General features: G+C 46.6%; 1 protein-coding gene across 1 annotated transcript in view; it reads left to right on the forward strand.

Moving 5' to 3' along the window:
• The window catches only part of Pde6a (phosphodiesterase 6A), a 63675-nt gene that overhangs the window by 13247 nt on the left and 34256 nt on the right, over positions 1 to 16172 (forward strand). Inside the window, 3 exon segments of the mRNA XM_028890120.2 lie at positions 2328 to 2402; positions 10575 to 10639; positions 14665 to 14731. Of these exon segments, the coding sequence (XP_028745953.1) occupies positions 2328 to 2402; positions 10575 to 10639; positions 14665 to 14731 (207 nt within the window).

The following is a 16172-nucleotide window of genomic DNA, read 5'->3' on the forward strand; positions in this document are numbered from 1 at the left end:
CTGTTTGTCCTCCGGGGTGACATTAGCATAAGCAAACCACCAGGATTAAGTGTGCTCAAAGGAACGAGGCAGAGGGGGTGGCATCTACACACAGCAATGCAGGCCTGACAGGTCACTGTTTGTCCCCAAGTGTTAACAGCTCAGTGATCAGAGGGAGCTCTGGACCAGGAAGACCTTCTCTGCAGGCAGAGACTTTGACCTAACACAACCTTTGTCCCTCCATAGGCAAAGAATAGTGGCAGAGAAGCCACAAGCCACAGGCGGAAACCTGGGTAGCCAGCTAGCTATTGGGCTGGGCGGTGGTGCAGAGCACTTGGGAGGTAGAGGCAGGCAGATCTCTGAGTTCGAGGTCAGCCTGGGCTACAGAGCGAGTTCCAGGAAAGGCTCCAAAGCTACACAGAGAAACCCTGTCTCAAACCTCCCCCTTCCCCCCCCCCAAAAAAAAAAGAAAAGAAAAATAAGGTTTCTTGGGCTTGCTATGTAGTCAAGGGTAGTCTTGAACTCCTGATCTTCCCATCACTACTCCGTAAGTGCTGGAATTCCAGGCAAGTGCTTCCACACTCACTTTATTCAGTGCATGGGGTTGGAAGCCAGGGTTTTAGGCCTGCTAGGCAAGCAGTCTATCATCTGAGCCCCATCCCCAACCCTTTTTAATTGGTCTTTCTTTTGCATCTCGGACCACGGTAAAAAGGAAAACTTAAGATAAAATAAGCTCAGTAAGGGATGATTCGTGAAGCAGGTGGTACCCAGACAGGAAGCTGCCAAGGGTGCTGCTTACAGCATGAGCAGTGAGCTCTTCTGGGTTGAATGGAGTAAAGAACAGGAACAACGTGATTGGCTGCCGTTGCACATGTGTCTGATCTCGGTGTGATCTGATCGGTTGGCTGTCTGTGATCGACTAAAATTTAATGTCATAAAAACATGTCTCTTAGGTTATTACTCCAGGGCTGGGGGTGGAGCCTAGGGCCTTGCACATGCCAATCAGATGCTTTACTTCTGAGCTCCAGTCCCAGCTTTTCTTTGTTATGAAGGGACATGTACTGTAGTGCAGGAGGCCAAACACAAGGTCAGGTTCAGGTGCGTGCCTGTTTATTGCATTTAATAGCTTCTAGGGTCTTTTGGATTTTTTTTTTCCCACAACACTTTAACAGTTAAAAGCAGTGTTTCTGGGGTTGACAGTGGCATTGGGTGATGTATTTTGGGGCCTCATGGATAGGTTTTGAATCCCCGGTTGCTGGGTATCCGCAGCTGCCAATGTAATAAGTCAGTCAAGCCGAATTAATAAATCCAGGTTTAATGAACAGAGCAAAGCAATCCTGGGTGACCCTGGGGAAGACAGGGGTAGTAGAGTCACATGGCAAATACGGCTACCAGGCCTTAAAGGTAACCTGTAGTCGTGGTCTTGAGCAGCTCCAGGGAGGGACTGGCTTTTGGTGGGCTTCGAGGGGGCTGGGGTCTGGAATGGGAGGGCAGTTCTAGGGGAAGGGCTGCTGTTTGGCGGGCTTTGAGGGGGCAGGTTTGGGGAGAGAGAGGTGAGGGAAGGGAGTTGAGGGGGAGCATCCACCAGAACACTCACAACGCCTTTCTGATTGGCAGAGACACACCGCTACATGATTATACAGCTGCGGCCTCACTGCTCTATTAACTCCATTCCAGATGCTTGGATTGTTCTCTACAGAGATCCCACTTTTAAAAAAAGTAGTGTGTGTGTGTGTGTGTGTGTGTGTGTGTGTGTGTGTGTGTGTGTGTGTGTGTTTTATGTATGTTTCCATGTGAGTGGGGTGTGTACATGCCACCACTCACAGAGGCAGGGGACATCTTCAGGGGCCCGTCCTCTCCTGCCAGGTTGGCTGAGACAGGGTCTCTTACTGTTTGCTGTTGCATGGGACGGGGTGGAGAGCTTCTGGGAATCCCCCTGCCTCCACCTCGCATGTTGCCCTCAGAGCATCGACAGTATACAGAACGTGCAACTGACCTGGGTATCTAAGGATTCGAACTCAAGTCCCCACACTTGCAGGGCAAGTGCTTTTACCTACTGAGCTATTGATTTCCTCAGCCCCAAGACCTCATTTCCCTGACTAGCATCTACAACACTGGGGACACCCCATCTCATCACCCACATTTTGGCTGATTAGACAGATCCTGTTCATCAATATTTAACAAATATGATTATTCTCTGACTTTGTCCTTCCAGCCAAATTCAAGTGTCAGTGACCTTTCTGCCTTCAAACTTCAGTGGTAGACAACTCATATAGGTTGGACTTCACTTTAAAAAACATGTAATTATTATTATTATTATTATTATTATTATTATTATTTACTCCTAGGAATTTTTTGACGTGTGGCCAGTTCTGATGGGCGAGGCTCCAGCCTACTCAGGTCCCAGGACTCCAGATGGAAGGGTAAGTTGCTTTGTGGTTTTTTTTTCCCATATGTAAGGCTTGGCAGAGTTTGCTGAAGGATACTTATTTTTCATTTGTATTTATCTTCAGATATTAGTCTGTCTTTCCTGTATTATGGTAATTCTTCACAACTCTCCAACCCTGTCACTCACAAATGTTAAATATCTTGCTGGAGTTTCGAAGGGACCCAGAAGAGCAGATGAGGCAGGAATCCATACCCACCTTCTACAGACAAGAATGCGTTAAGAGATGTCACGCAGCTGGCTCATGTATCTTCCCAGCAGGAAGTTAGAACCAGTTTGGAACTAGAAAGAGGCTTCACATCTGATCCAGAATGTCAGCTTTGTGGCCAGAGCCCAGTCCTAATTACTTGATACGCTTGTTAGCTGTGTGCATTCCAGTTCTCGTTTGTTGGTACTTACCAAAACTGGACTGGTTTATAGTGACAGTCAGTTTTGTTTTGTTTTTTTGTTTTTCATTATGATCTCTCAGTTGATTTTGAAAAGGTTGAAGGTCAGTTAGATGGGACCTAGCAGCCCACAGGATAGATTTGATTGGAGCTATGTAAGAGCTGCATCCTTGGAGAGTGCCAGGAGCTACCCGGTTAGCCACAGTCCACACCACTCAGGCTTCTTCTATCCTCCTGGCTGGGTGCTCCTGTTTGGCCCCCACCCCTCGATAACGCAGGGTCACAGGGTGTCATATAATCAGGTTATACTTGCAAATGCTGCGGTTGCTCCAAAGAGGGAAGGGAAAAGAAAATCAGCATTGACTCTGAATTTCCGAATCAGTGAGTGCCTCACTGTGTGTGTGCCGGGCAGTTCCGTGTAGTGGCTCTGACAGCTCTCCTTTCAGGGGTGGCTGAGTGGGCAGTGTGTACCTTCTAGAACACTACAAAGACACACAAGAGAATCCCTGCACAAACCCACAGATATCCCAAAGAACAGCCTTGGAAAAGGCGAGTCAACTTTATACTGTTGTTCATTTAAGAATGGGAAATAATGAACTGGAAAGACGGCTCAGTGGTTAAGAGCAGTGGCTGCTTTTCCAGAGGACCTGGGTTCAATTCCCAGCACTGATATGGCTGCTCCCAACTCTTTGTAACTTCAGTTCCAGGGGAGTTCACACCATCATACAGAGTATATACAGGCAAAACACCAGTGCACATCACATCAAAGATATATATATATATTTTAAAAAAAGAATGGGAAACAAATAAACGACAACAAAACCCAGGTATGGTGGCTCATTCCTACACTCCCAGCAATGCAGAGGCTGAGACAGGAGGCTCACTGCCAGATCAAGTCCACTCCGGGCTACATAGTGAATTCTAGGCCAGCCTGGACTATACTGTGAGACCGTCTCAAAACAAACAAAAACAAAATGGCAATGAAAGTTAAGCCTAGTGGCCTAGATCTGTAATCTTAGCTACTTACATAAGAGGCTGAGGCAAGAGGATCACAAGTTCAAGGCTCCTGGGCAACATAGAATTCTATTATTTATTTATTTATTTGGTTTTTGTTTGTTTGTTTGTTTTTGTTTTTGTTTTTCGAGACAGGGTTTCTCTGTGTAGTTTTGTGCCTTTCCTGGAACTCGCTTTGTAGACCAGGCTGGCCTTGAACTCACAAAGATCCTCCTGCCTCTGCCTCCCCAGTGTAGGGATTAAAGGCGTGCGCCACCACTGCCCGGCTTTTTGTTTTGTTTTGTTTTTTGTTTTTTGGGTTTTTTTTTTTGTTGTTGTTTTGTTTTTTGTTTTTTGAGACAGGGTTTCTCTGTGTAGCTTTGCTTTTTTCCTGGAACTCATTCTGTAGACCAGGCTGGACTTGAACTCACAGAGATCCGCCTGCCTCTGCCTCCCAAGTGCTGGGATTAAAGGAGGCGTTCGCACGCACCACACTGCGGCCAGGCTCTCTAGTTTGAAAAACAGAAAAAAAAAAAAAAAAAAAAAAAAAAAAAAAAAAAAAAAAAAAAAAAAACAAAAAGTAAAGCCGGGCGGTGGTGGCGCACGCCTTTAATCCCAGCACTCGGGAGGCAGAGCCAGGTGGATCTCTGTGAGTTCGAGGCCAGCCTGGGCTACCAAGTGAGTCCCAGGAAAGGCGCAAAGCTACACAAGAGAAACCCTGTCTCGAAAAACCAAAAAAAAAAAAAAAAACAGAAAAGTAAAATGAGGGCTGGAGAGACAGTTTGATGGTAGAATGCTTACCTAGCGTGTGTGAGGTCCTAGGTTCAATCCCTTGTGTGTGTGTGTGTGTGTGTGTGTGTGTGTGTGTGTGTGTGTGAGAGAGAGAGAGAGAGAGAGAGAGAGAGAGAGAGAGAGAGAGAGAGAGAGAGAGAGAGAACATGGTTGATGTGCATCTGTTTCTGGGGACAAACTGAATGTGGTTGGTCCCACTTTAACTGGACCAAGTGGATCTGTACTGGATCAGAAGTCATAATAATAAGTGTTAGAATTGGTTGATATACCCCATAGTACAGAATAGGGATTCAAACAATGGTGTTATGTGCTGAAGCCCCTTCAGCTTGAAGTTCATTCCAGAGAAGAAGTGAATAGACAATACCACGCGGGACTCTATTTTGGAGTCAAAGATACACTGAAGACTTGGAAACAGAGCCTGCAGAGATTCCAGAAATCGATAAAATTCTAGATATATTGAGTTCATCACTAAGGCACACAGGAGAAGAAAATTCTCCAGGGAACGAAACACAGATAAATCTTATTTCACAAAGACCACCCACTGGATGCTGTCCTTAAACTCACCACCAAAGCTGAACCTAGAGGAAACACACACAGGCATGATTTGGGCCCAGACACGGTCACAGGATTGGCTGGGCCTGACCATGTAAAGAAGGTGGGTGTGTGGCCAGTGAGATGGCTTACTGGGAGAAGATGTCTGCGGCCAACCCTGACAACTAGGGTTTGATGGCCACTACTCATTCAATGGAAGGAGAGAATGTACCTCCATCAACTTGTCCTCTGATGCCCTCTACACGCACACACACATAATACCTAAAGAAGTAGTAATAAAACTATTTTTTTGAGACGGGGTCTCTTTATGTAATTCTGAATGTCCTGGAACTCTCTATGCAGACCAGGCTGACCTTGAACTGGCAGAGATCTGTCTGTCTCTGCCTCCCAAGTGCTATGACTAAAGACATGGAACACCATGTCTGACTTTTTATTTTATTTTTTTTAAGAATGTGGGTACAGTGGGAAGACACCTGAGTCGTGACACTAACTGGTCTTGTGGGCTTGGGACATTTCCAGAAGCTCCCTTCCCATTCTGTCATGCTGGGGTAGGCCATCCTGTCCCTGGGACTTAGGTCACTAATGCTGTGCTTCCCACTGGCATGCAGTAGGCACTCTGGTATAAAACCAGAGCTGGCTGGTTGCATCTCACATCTGCTGGGCACTGTACTTGAACTGCATTGTTTTGTGGTACTATAGATTGAACCCAGGGCCTCTCGAATATCAGGCAGGTGTTTTACCACTTCCTCAACCCTTTTTTTTTTTTTTTTTTTTAGAGACAGGATAGTTTTGTTGCCTGTCCTGGATCTCAAGCTGTAGACCAGGCTGGCCTTGAACTCACAGAAATCCTCCTGGCTCTGCCTCTCGAGTGCTGGGATTAAGGGCATGTACCACCGCTGCCTGGACCTTTTGTATTTTTTTTTAATTGCTTTTATTTTGAGACAGCTTGCATAAACTGGCCTTGAACTCACCCTTTAGCCTAGGGGGTGCTTGAACTTGCGATGCTCTTGCTTCAGACTCCCAAACAGCTGGAATTACAGACTCGCACCAGCAGGCCCGGCTGCCATTTATTCTTTCTAATTTGTCTACGAACCAGTTGTTTTTATTTCCCCGCTGGACAGTTGAGGAGGTTAAGATCTGGAAAGGGCAAATCATTTATACACATTTAAGACCAGGATGCTTTTCTCGCTGGCGGCTGTCACCACAGACATGCCTTCTCATGGCCCCTTTCGCCTTCTAATAGGACTCGTGCTTTACCGGCTGAATTCAAATGCACTTTAAAAGTGCAGTGTCTGACTTTTAGCCAGCCCTCCCTCAATCCTAGGTCCAAAGCCTTCTAACAGCCAACTAGATCTTATTTCATCTCCTTTAGAAAGTAAAATGGCGTGAGTGTGTGTGTGTGTGTGTGTGTGTGTGTGTGTGTGTGTGTGTGTGTGTGTGTTAAAGTAAGAAAAAAACAGTACAGGCTAACTAGGCCTCATGGAAAAAAACACAACACGCTTGTCGTCAAACTGCGGTATTTCCAGGCCCTGTTATTTGGCTGCCGCTGGACTGGCGGCTCTTTCAAAGACTTCTGTCACAGCGTCGGCTGTGCAGCACAAGGTAACAAAGGTGCCCTTGATGGCTGTGGTTTGGTTTTCCAGAATCTGTGAATTCGTACATGAATGTGGCTTGAACACTCAAGAGCTGCCGTGTGTGGGAAAAGCCGTTTTGCCTAACACACTGGTTCTATTTTGCTGCTTTTTTTTTCTGAAAGCAAACTGATTCTCCAGTAGGCTTCGGGAGGAAGAGAACATAAAAACCCAGCACACTAGCCAAACCTGTTAGACATGCTAGGAACTTTTCGGACGAGTCCCATGGCAACTGTACTTGGCACTATACGTCAGCCACGCAGGCAGCCCCAGTGGCCACATGCTCACTCACCTCCTAGATGCTACAGCAGCCTGTGTTGCCCAGCTGGGATGTTTGAGAACCTTTTCTTCTCTTGTCTTTCTTTATTATTATTTATTTTTTATTTTATGTACATTGGTGTCTTATCTGAAGGTATGTTTGTATGAAGGCATCAGATCCCCTGGAACAGAAATTACAGACGGCTATGAGCTGCCATATGGGTGCTGGGAACTGAACCTGGGTCCTCTGGAAGAGCAGCAGGTGCTCTTAACCACTGAGCCATTTCTCCAGACCCTTTTCTTGTTTTTTTGTTTTTTTGGACAAGGTCTTACTCTATAGCTCAGGCTAGCCCAGAACTTACTATGTAGACCAGGCTGGCCTCAAACTTGTAGTGACCCTCCTGTCTCTGTTTCCTGACTGCTGGGATTACAGGTGTGACCACCACAGTTAGCTGACCCAGAGTCTCTTAATATAGCTCAAGTGGGCCTGGAACTCACAGTCCTCCTGCCTCAGCCTCCGAAAGTGCTTGGACTACTGGCATGAGCCACTATACCCAGTGTTTTTCAGTATTTCAACTTACAGTGGGTTGGTGGAGCTGTAACCCACTGTGCGTGGAAGAGATGCAGGCTGTGTTTGTTTAATCACTTTCCCAGTGATAGTTGTGGTCAGGTGTGGCCTGCTCAAAGTTCTTCTGGGGTATAGAGAATAGTGCCTTCAGGCTGTGCCTTACCCTGAGTGATTCCTCATTATAAAACAACAGTCGGTTCCATCTCAACCACAGGTGCTGATGAAGAATGATTTGGTATGTCATTTGTGCAAGTAAACAGCCACCATCTGTCCAGCACCAACCACGAGGCAGACTGATAACTCACTTACGCAAAGAAAGTATGACTCCCTCTGAATGTAGCATATTAAATAAGGAACATATGGTTATTTGCATCAAAACTATTATCAGAGCCCAGGTCATACATGTCTTTGATCCCAACACTCTAGAGGCAAAGTAGAGGCAGAGGACCAACCTGGTCTTCTACATAGTGGAGTTTCAGGATATCCAAGTCTACATAGTGAGTCCCTATCTCAAAAAGTCAAAAACAAAACAAAACTGCATCAGAAAAACCAGGCCTGTGAGTCCACTGAACACATGAGACTAATGAATGAATGAATGAATGAATGAATGAATGAATGAAGCAACTCTGTACTTGATTATATAAAATAAAATAATGCTGGGTACTACAGCATTCTCCAAGCCCTTCATCAGACCATCCTGTACATGAGTCATGAATCAATAGGTACTGAGCTCTCAACTCTTCTATAACATGTTTTACATGCACACACACACACACACTCATATACATACACACACACATACACACACACACACACACATGCACACACACACACACACAGAACACTATGTGAAGTGTAATGCATACTCTGAGAGTTAATATTTGTATGTAAGATCGGATTGAAAAAAATCCCAGGACGGCCAAAAACCACAAATGCCAAGTGAGATCAATAGTAATTGGTGAGTTTAAGCCATTGACATTGATATAGTTGTGAACTTGTTATTCAATAAATTCTGACATTATAGAAGGAGACAAGTGTGTCAATCTATGCTTCTGACATGACTTGCTCACAGAGGAGGTTTGGGGCTCTCGCAAGGCCTTTTAAAGTGATGTGGCCGAGATTTGTGGATGTGACGGGCATCCTTGAGACGGTGTCTATAGGATGCATTGCCATACATGGAAATGCTGAGTCAGAGAATATGTGCACTTTGGTTCTAGAGACATCCTGCTAACTCTCCACTTGCAACTGTAAATCATAGGTAGGAGCGTGCATCAAAAAGATTTTTTTTTTTATTGCTGTGGCAAATATTGAGACAAGAATGAGGTTTATAGGATGGAGGATTCCCACGCCGTCTGGGCCTGGCAGAGTTCTTTGTCTGCAGCTCCATTTCTTTGACTGGTAGAGAATGAGAGCCTTCTGTAATTTTTCTCTGGGAGTCAGATTCAAGATCCAGATTCCTGAGCCAGGTGGTGGTGCATGCCTGTAATTCTAGCATTTGGTGCATGCCTGTAATTCTAGCATTAGGTGCATGCCTGTAATTCTAGCATTTGGTGCATGCCTACAATTCTAGCATTTGGTGCATGCCTGTAATTCTAGCATTTGGGAGGTCGAGGCAAGATCAGACGTGTAAGGTCAACCTTGGCTGCATACCAAGTTTGAGGCTAGTTAGAAAGGACTACATGAAACCTTGTCTCAAAAAAAAAAAAAAAAAAAAAAAAAAAAAAAAACCTTACCAACAGAGCTGGTCAGATGGCTCAGCAGATAATAGCACGTGTTACCAAGCTCAATGACCTGAGTTTGATCTCTAGGTCCCAGATCATGGGAAGAAAGAATCAAATCCTACAAGTTATCCTCTGACCTCCCCACCTTTGCTGTGATGTGTGCACATGAGCACACACACACACACACACACACACACACACACACACACACATACACACAATCAATCAATGGATGGGCTGGAGAGATGGCTCGGTGGTTACTTCCTATGCAACCATGATGGGGAGGGTAGGCAGAGGGAAAAGAGAACCCTTTGGGCTTGCTGGTGGGCCCACCATGCCTCAGAGGCATATAAGGCGGCAAGTGGTGGAGGAAGATACTGAACACCCTCTGCTGGCCTTCCCACATCCGCAGAGGTTCATGCACCTGCCAGCACCGACATGTTGCACACACACCCACACACAACCCAAACCAAACAAATTATCCAGACTCCTGTATTTCAGCTCATCACACTATTTTTGTAAATGGAAAGAGGTCTAGTAGCTGAGGGAGAGACACGAGTGTGGAGTCAATGCTTCTTAATAAAAGCAGCCACGTGTCTGTTTCAGTAACAACTAGTTTGCAGGCTTGCAGCCGTCCAGTGGTCATTGTCTGAGTAGCTGTGTCCCAGGCAACAGAGATAGAGATCGCAGTGCCATTTTATGCTTCTATCCCTAAGTCATATAGTTGAAGGGTCTCTGAGCTAGAGATCAAGGACCCAGGCTCTGGTGCTGGCGCGTTGCATTGTCTCACTATGCAGTAGTCCTTCCTTCTCCTGCATCTCAGTTCTCATCTATGAGATGGTTGCTAAGCAGCCCATCACTCTCAGGCATACAAAGGACCTGATAAGATAATAGAATTTTCCATGGAGAGCAAGAGGATTGGAGCCATCTGTCCACTGGTTCTCTGAAGGCCTGTGACCTCCTATGACCTTCTTTGAGGGTCAGCTAACAACAGTAAGTGCTGGAAGGCAGCCGAGTTGACCTTAGAGGGAGCTAGGAGCAAGCTTGGTGCCCCTGAAAAACAGGGGCAGATGACAGTGAAGGACATGGGTGCCATGTCTTAGGCATGGGTAAACTTTGTGTGCTCTTTGCCCTGTTTAAAACTGAAACAAAAAAAGGGAACGGAGAAGAAAGAATCGGTCTAATCTCATGGTGCACTTCTGCGGAAGCTCTGCCCTTATTCCGTGTGTAATTTTCCTCTTTTGGCAGGAAATTAACTTTTACAAGGTCATCGACTACATCCTGCACGGCAAAGAAGACATCAAAGTAATCCCGTAAGTTTCACCTCCAGACACGACACACTGCAGGCATGTTTCCAACATCTTAAGTCTGTGGCTCCTGAAACGAACTCTGATCAAACCCTGGACAGCCATGCCCAGGGTAGTTGGAGGCAGAGAGAGCAGGGGGAGCCGTGTGAAATAGTGGAGAATTACAAGGTGGTGGAACCCACAGGGGAAGAGCTGCATCAAAGACAAGCATGCTGGATTATGTATCGGGAGAGTCAAACTCCCGTAGCAGTCTGTGTTAAGAAGCAACCTCAGCACCCCACCCAATGGAAAAAAAAAAAAAAAAAAAAAAGATGATTGAGGCTTTCAACCACTTCTGGGCTCCAAGAAAAGGGCAAAAGCAAGAAGCTGGGAAAAGAGCCAGGGAGGAAGGACGCTAAGGGTGTGTAGAGGACGATTTCAGGAGTAGAGAAGTTGCAACCCTTTTCGGGATAAGCTTGAGCTGTTTTGAGCAGCAGCATATTCCAGAAAACGCATCTCCCGGAATCACTCCCTGTACGGAGAACCACCCCCAGAACTCTTCCTGGAGACCGGGCTCACTTTCTCACCTTAACTGCAGGCTCCTTAAGCTGCCATCAGTGAGAGGGCCACACCTTTAGCTGCTGCCCCCTCCCTGCAGAGCCAGAAAGCTGAAGGGATTTACCCTGCATTGCTCTAATCCTCAAACAGTGGAGAGACCCGGCAATGCTGACTCAGCCTCGGCCACCAGGTCAAATCCTAAAATACTCCTCTGTCATTCGGAGAAGCAGTGCTCGGGTCTGTCTTCTGCTAGTTGAGGATGAGAAATTGTCTCATGTGTTATGCCCGTGTCATGAGCCCCCCCAGAGATCATCAGGAGTCTGAGTTCGCATGCAAAAGCAAAGAGCCTTTATTGCAAGATTAAGCTTGGGCTTCCCATCCATTCGGACACAGCGTTGGATCAGGGAGAGAACATCAAGCTCGGTTGAGGCAGGGTTTTTAAGGAGTAAAAAAATGGAGGTGTAGGGGAATTCTAGATTCAGATGGGGGTTGAACTCCTGATTGAGCAGGAGTGAAGTAGCAGAAGTTTTGTCAAACAGTGATTGGTACTGGCGTTGCTACAAGGAAATTGGCAACCTATACATAGATTATGCAAACTATCCTTTATGTTTTAGAGCATTTAGTACTTGTTTGTCTCAATTCTGATTGGTCCCCTGCAGGGTACAGTGTGTGGCTTTTCCTGGTTATTGTAAGGGTGAGGCCTAGGTCCAGTCCTAGCCCTGTCATGGCTGCACTGATGTTAAGTTAGGCCTCTTCATCTCACATCCCCCTGTTGCCGGGTTCTCTATTCCAGTGCATTCCTGTTTGTATAACTACTGGTTCTGGGGATGACGAGATGGCTCAGTGGTTAAGAGCAGTGGCTGCTCTTCCAGAGGACCTGGGTTCAGTTTACAGTACCTACATGGTGCGTTTATAACTCCATAACTTCAAAGGACACCAGACACTCACATGGTGCACAGACATACATGCAGACAAAACACCCATGCATATAAAAAAATTATTAAAGTAACAGTTCTTCGCTGCCACCACCCCTTTCTCCCTCCCTTTCTCTCCCTCTTTTTCTCTTTAAATAAGGTCTCACTATCCCTGGCTGGCCTCCAACTCATAATCCTCCTGCCTGAGTGCTGGGATTACAGGTGGGTACCACCATGCCTGGGTCTGAGTTTTCCTGAGCACAATTTTCTTTTTCCTCTTTAGTTTTTCAAGTGTGTATTCTTCAAACACCATGCTCTCTAACCTCCTTTTCTTTTCCTTTTAAATTTTATTTTTGGGGGCTGGAGAGATGGCTCAAAGGTTAAGAGCACACTGGCTGCTCTTCCAGAGGTTCTGAGTTCAATTCCCAGCATCCACATGGTGGCTCACAACCATCTGTAATGAGATCTGGTGCCCTCTTCTAGTGTACAGGCATATATGCAAGCAGAATACTGTATACGTAATAAATAAATAAATCTTTAAAAAAAAATAAAGTTTATTTTTTTCTCCCTCCACCCCTCTCCCCTTTTAAAAAACAGGGTCCCATGTAGCCCAGGCTGGCCTAGAACTTGCCATATAGCAGAGTCTGGCCTTCAGCTTCTGCTTCTTCTGCCTCCGTCTCCCAAGTGCTGGGATTACAGGCAGGAGCCAGGACTCCTTGCTTCTACCCCCTTTCCTAACTTCATACTTCTTAGACTCATTTTATGTCTTTTGCATTATCACAAGTCACAGCTTTCCTCCATGGTTTTTTTTTACATGTGTGTACTCATATGTGTACATACAGGTTCATATGCTGTGAATGTATACATGTGTGTGCACATGTAGAGGCTAGAGGTTGATGTTGGGTGTCTTCTTGGTCTCTCATATGAACCTGGAGTTTAGTAGTTTGCTCTGGGGTTTCAGTCTCCTCCTACTGCTGCAATCACCCTGCCCAAGTGTTGTTTGTTTGTTTGTTTTCTTTCTTTCTTTTTTTCTTTTTTTTGTTTTTCGAGACAGGCTTTCTTTGTGTAGTTTTGAGCCTTTCCTGGAACTCACTTTGGAGACCAGGCTGGCCTCGAACTCACAGAGATCCGCCTGCCTCTGCCTCCCGAGTACTGGGATTAAAGGCGTGCGCCACCACTGCCCCAGTGTTTTATTAATTCAGCACACCTCACCAATAATTCGGAGACACACTCTGTGATATACAGAGCTGAGTTAGCAGTGCTGTTTCACCTCCTCTCGAACTGGGAGAGCAGCTAAGAGGTGACCAGCAACATGTGAATGAATCAATTGGGCTACCGTGGCAAGAAGGAAAAGTGCCCAACATGAAAAAGAAGCCAAATGAAATAATAAGCATTGGATAATTCCTTCTAAATGAAGTTGAAAAACAGGCCAAGCAGGTTAGCGAGTACAGGGAAGCAACCCAGGTGGGAAAATGATGCCGAAAAGCAACATAATTTTACTAGAATGATGGTTCTTTTGGGTTAGGAGGAAGGCCACGGTTGAGAGGGGCTGGGACTTCCAAACTGCTGACACTTCTGTCCTTACTGGTGTGGGATTTCTGAACTGTTTACTTGCAGGTGTGTGTGTGTGTGTGTGTGTGTGTGTGTGTGTGTGTGTGTGTGTGTGCATGTGCACATTCTGAGGCCAGAGGAGGATATCGAGAGTCCCTTTCTAGCACACTCTGTCTGATTCTCTTGAGGTTGTCTCTCTTGAACTTGGAGCCAGGCTGGAACTTGGAGCCAGGCTGGAGTCTAGCAAGCCCCAGCCATCTCCCCCCCCCCCCTGTTCCTGTGCTATAGCCATGGGTATGTGCAGCCACACTCAGCCTTTTACGTGGGGTCTGGGGATCTGAATTCAGTCCTCAGATTGTGCTCAAGCTCTCTTACCCTCTCAGCTGTCTTTCCAGCCCCAAGTCCACTTTCTCATGAGCGATGATGATGGTTATGCATTTTTCTGAATGTGTGTATTTTTTTTCTTACAATAACTGAGCCAAAGTAATAGAACCATGTGTCTCCTCAAGGAAGGGGACACATTTTGAGAAGGGCATTGCCGGGTGGTTTTCTCATTGTGCCAATGTACAGTAAAGAGGCTATGATATCACCGGGTGATACATCTTCTGGGACCACTGACACATGGGTGACCCACTGTTGACTGAAGCATTGTCATACAGCATGTAACTGTAAGCCCAGGAGCCACAGTGCTGTTGCTCCTAGAAATGAGTATCAAAGTATTAGCTTCGGGCTTAGTCCGTGGCAGGAGCTCACCACCTCCCCACTTCACGAGGGAAGACAGGGCTTACGCTCTGCAGTCTGTAACCATCCATAGAATGAATGTTTGGATAGTTCAGCCTCTAGGACTATCAGGAAAAGGTCCTATTTGTGACCTTCTTTTCCATTTCTGGATGTACAGTAGATGGCTGGCCAGCCTTTGGGGCTGAGACAGCTGCAGGGGATGGAAGTGGGGGGGCTGCACCAGTGGGAAGTGGGGGGGCACAGTCCCTGACTTGAAAGTCACTGTTTATTTGTCCTTGGCCTTTACAGGAACCCGCCTGCTGACCACTGGGCTCTCGTAAGTGGCCTCCCCACTTACGTGGCCCAAAACGGTCTGGTAAGTGACACATCGTGGGAGGGGGAAGAGTGTGATTCAGTAGGACGGCAAAAAGATTTTGAATGAAGATTGGCGGGAAACTGGGGGCTAGTGTGACTCTTTCGAGCCAGAGTTTCTTGTTTTTCTCGTTTACTCAACAGCCGACCCACAGAAAAGAGCAGATAATTGACATTTGGGGGAAATTAGCAAATATAGAGAAATCATTCTTACACAGAAAGGTGTATAGCGTCACTGACGACAGAAACTTGCGCAAATCCGTCAGGGACCATGTCATGACGAGCTGACCTGCCAGGCTCCCCAGACACCACGAACCAAGCTCTTACACCAGACTTAATTGCCATTCCCAGCCTCCCCATCCCACCTACAGAAACAGCAGAGCACCAGGGTGTCACCTCCTGCCATACTTGAATGACAAAATACCTGGCCAGGGACCGCATGTCACTTTGAATATCACACCTCCGGTGACCTATTTCCTCTAGCCAAGCCCTGCCTCCCAAAACAGCTCCTCCAGCTGGGACCAACCCCAAAGCCTGTGAGGACATTTCATATTTAGACCAAAACGGTGTCCCACCCACTCAGGGGCGAAGGCAGAGTGACGATGTGCTCTCTCTCCTGTGTCCCAGAGCAGGGTCATGTCTGATAGCTACACACACATCACCCTCATGTGCCGTTTTCGTCTGTGGGAAAGCAGTCCATCCTGGTAATCAGGTGGCCAGGAAACCAAAAGGAGACAGGGTAATGGGGGGTGGGTTCCACGGTTCCCTTCGAGGGCATGCTCCATTAAGTGGAAGAGCACCTCATAGGCCCACTCACCTCTTAAAAGTTTCTACTACTTCCCAGCAGGGTCTCGTTGGTGACCAAGCGTTTCACCCGTGAGACTTTGGGGGCCCTCCGTATCCAGACTCCACGGCATGCAGTCCTGGTGCGGAGACTGGGAGCAACCTGATGTAAACGTTTAGTGTTATTGGAGGTTAGGTCTGAGACAAGCAGACAGATTTCCAGGTGGCTTGTGAGGGAGGAAGGAGCCAGATCAAGTGGGCCTTGGATGTCACTTGGATCGAAGGCTGGGACTTTAATCCTCAGGGCCTGGAGGCAGCCTGAGAAGAAGAGTACAGTTCAAATAAGAGGTGATAAGAATCTCCAAGGAGGGGGCCGGGGATGTGGCTCAGGAATAGGGTGCTTGATGTTATTTATTTAGTGGTACAATGTTACTCATTAAGTGGCACTGTGTACCGTGTGGGAAAAGCCATGAGGCACAACAAAACCCACTACAATTAGAGTTTATTAAGGGAAGGGAATAGGAAAGATTTGCATAGGCCTATGGAACGACCATGCAGGAAGAGAGAGAAGAAATACGTGGAACCCAGTTTTATAGGTGCCCCCCACAAGTGCATATGGGTTTACATAGCTATGCCACGCATGCACATAGATTACGTGCTCA

The sequence above is a fragment of the Peromyscus leucopus genome, chromosome 19 (genome assembly GCF_004664715.2).
Source record: "Peromyscus leucopus breed LL Stock chromosome 19, UCI_PerLeu_2.1, whole genome shotgun sequence".
Classification (NCBI taxonomy): domain Eukaryota; kingdom Metazoa; phylum Chordata; class Mammalia; order Rodentia; family Cricetidae; genus Peromyscus; species Peromyscus leucopus.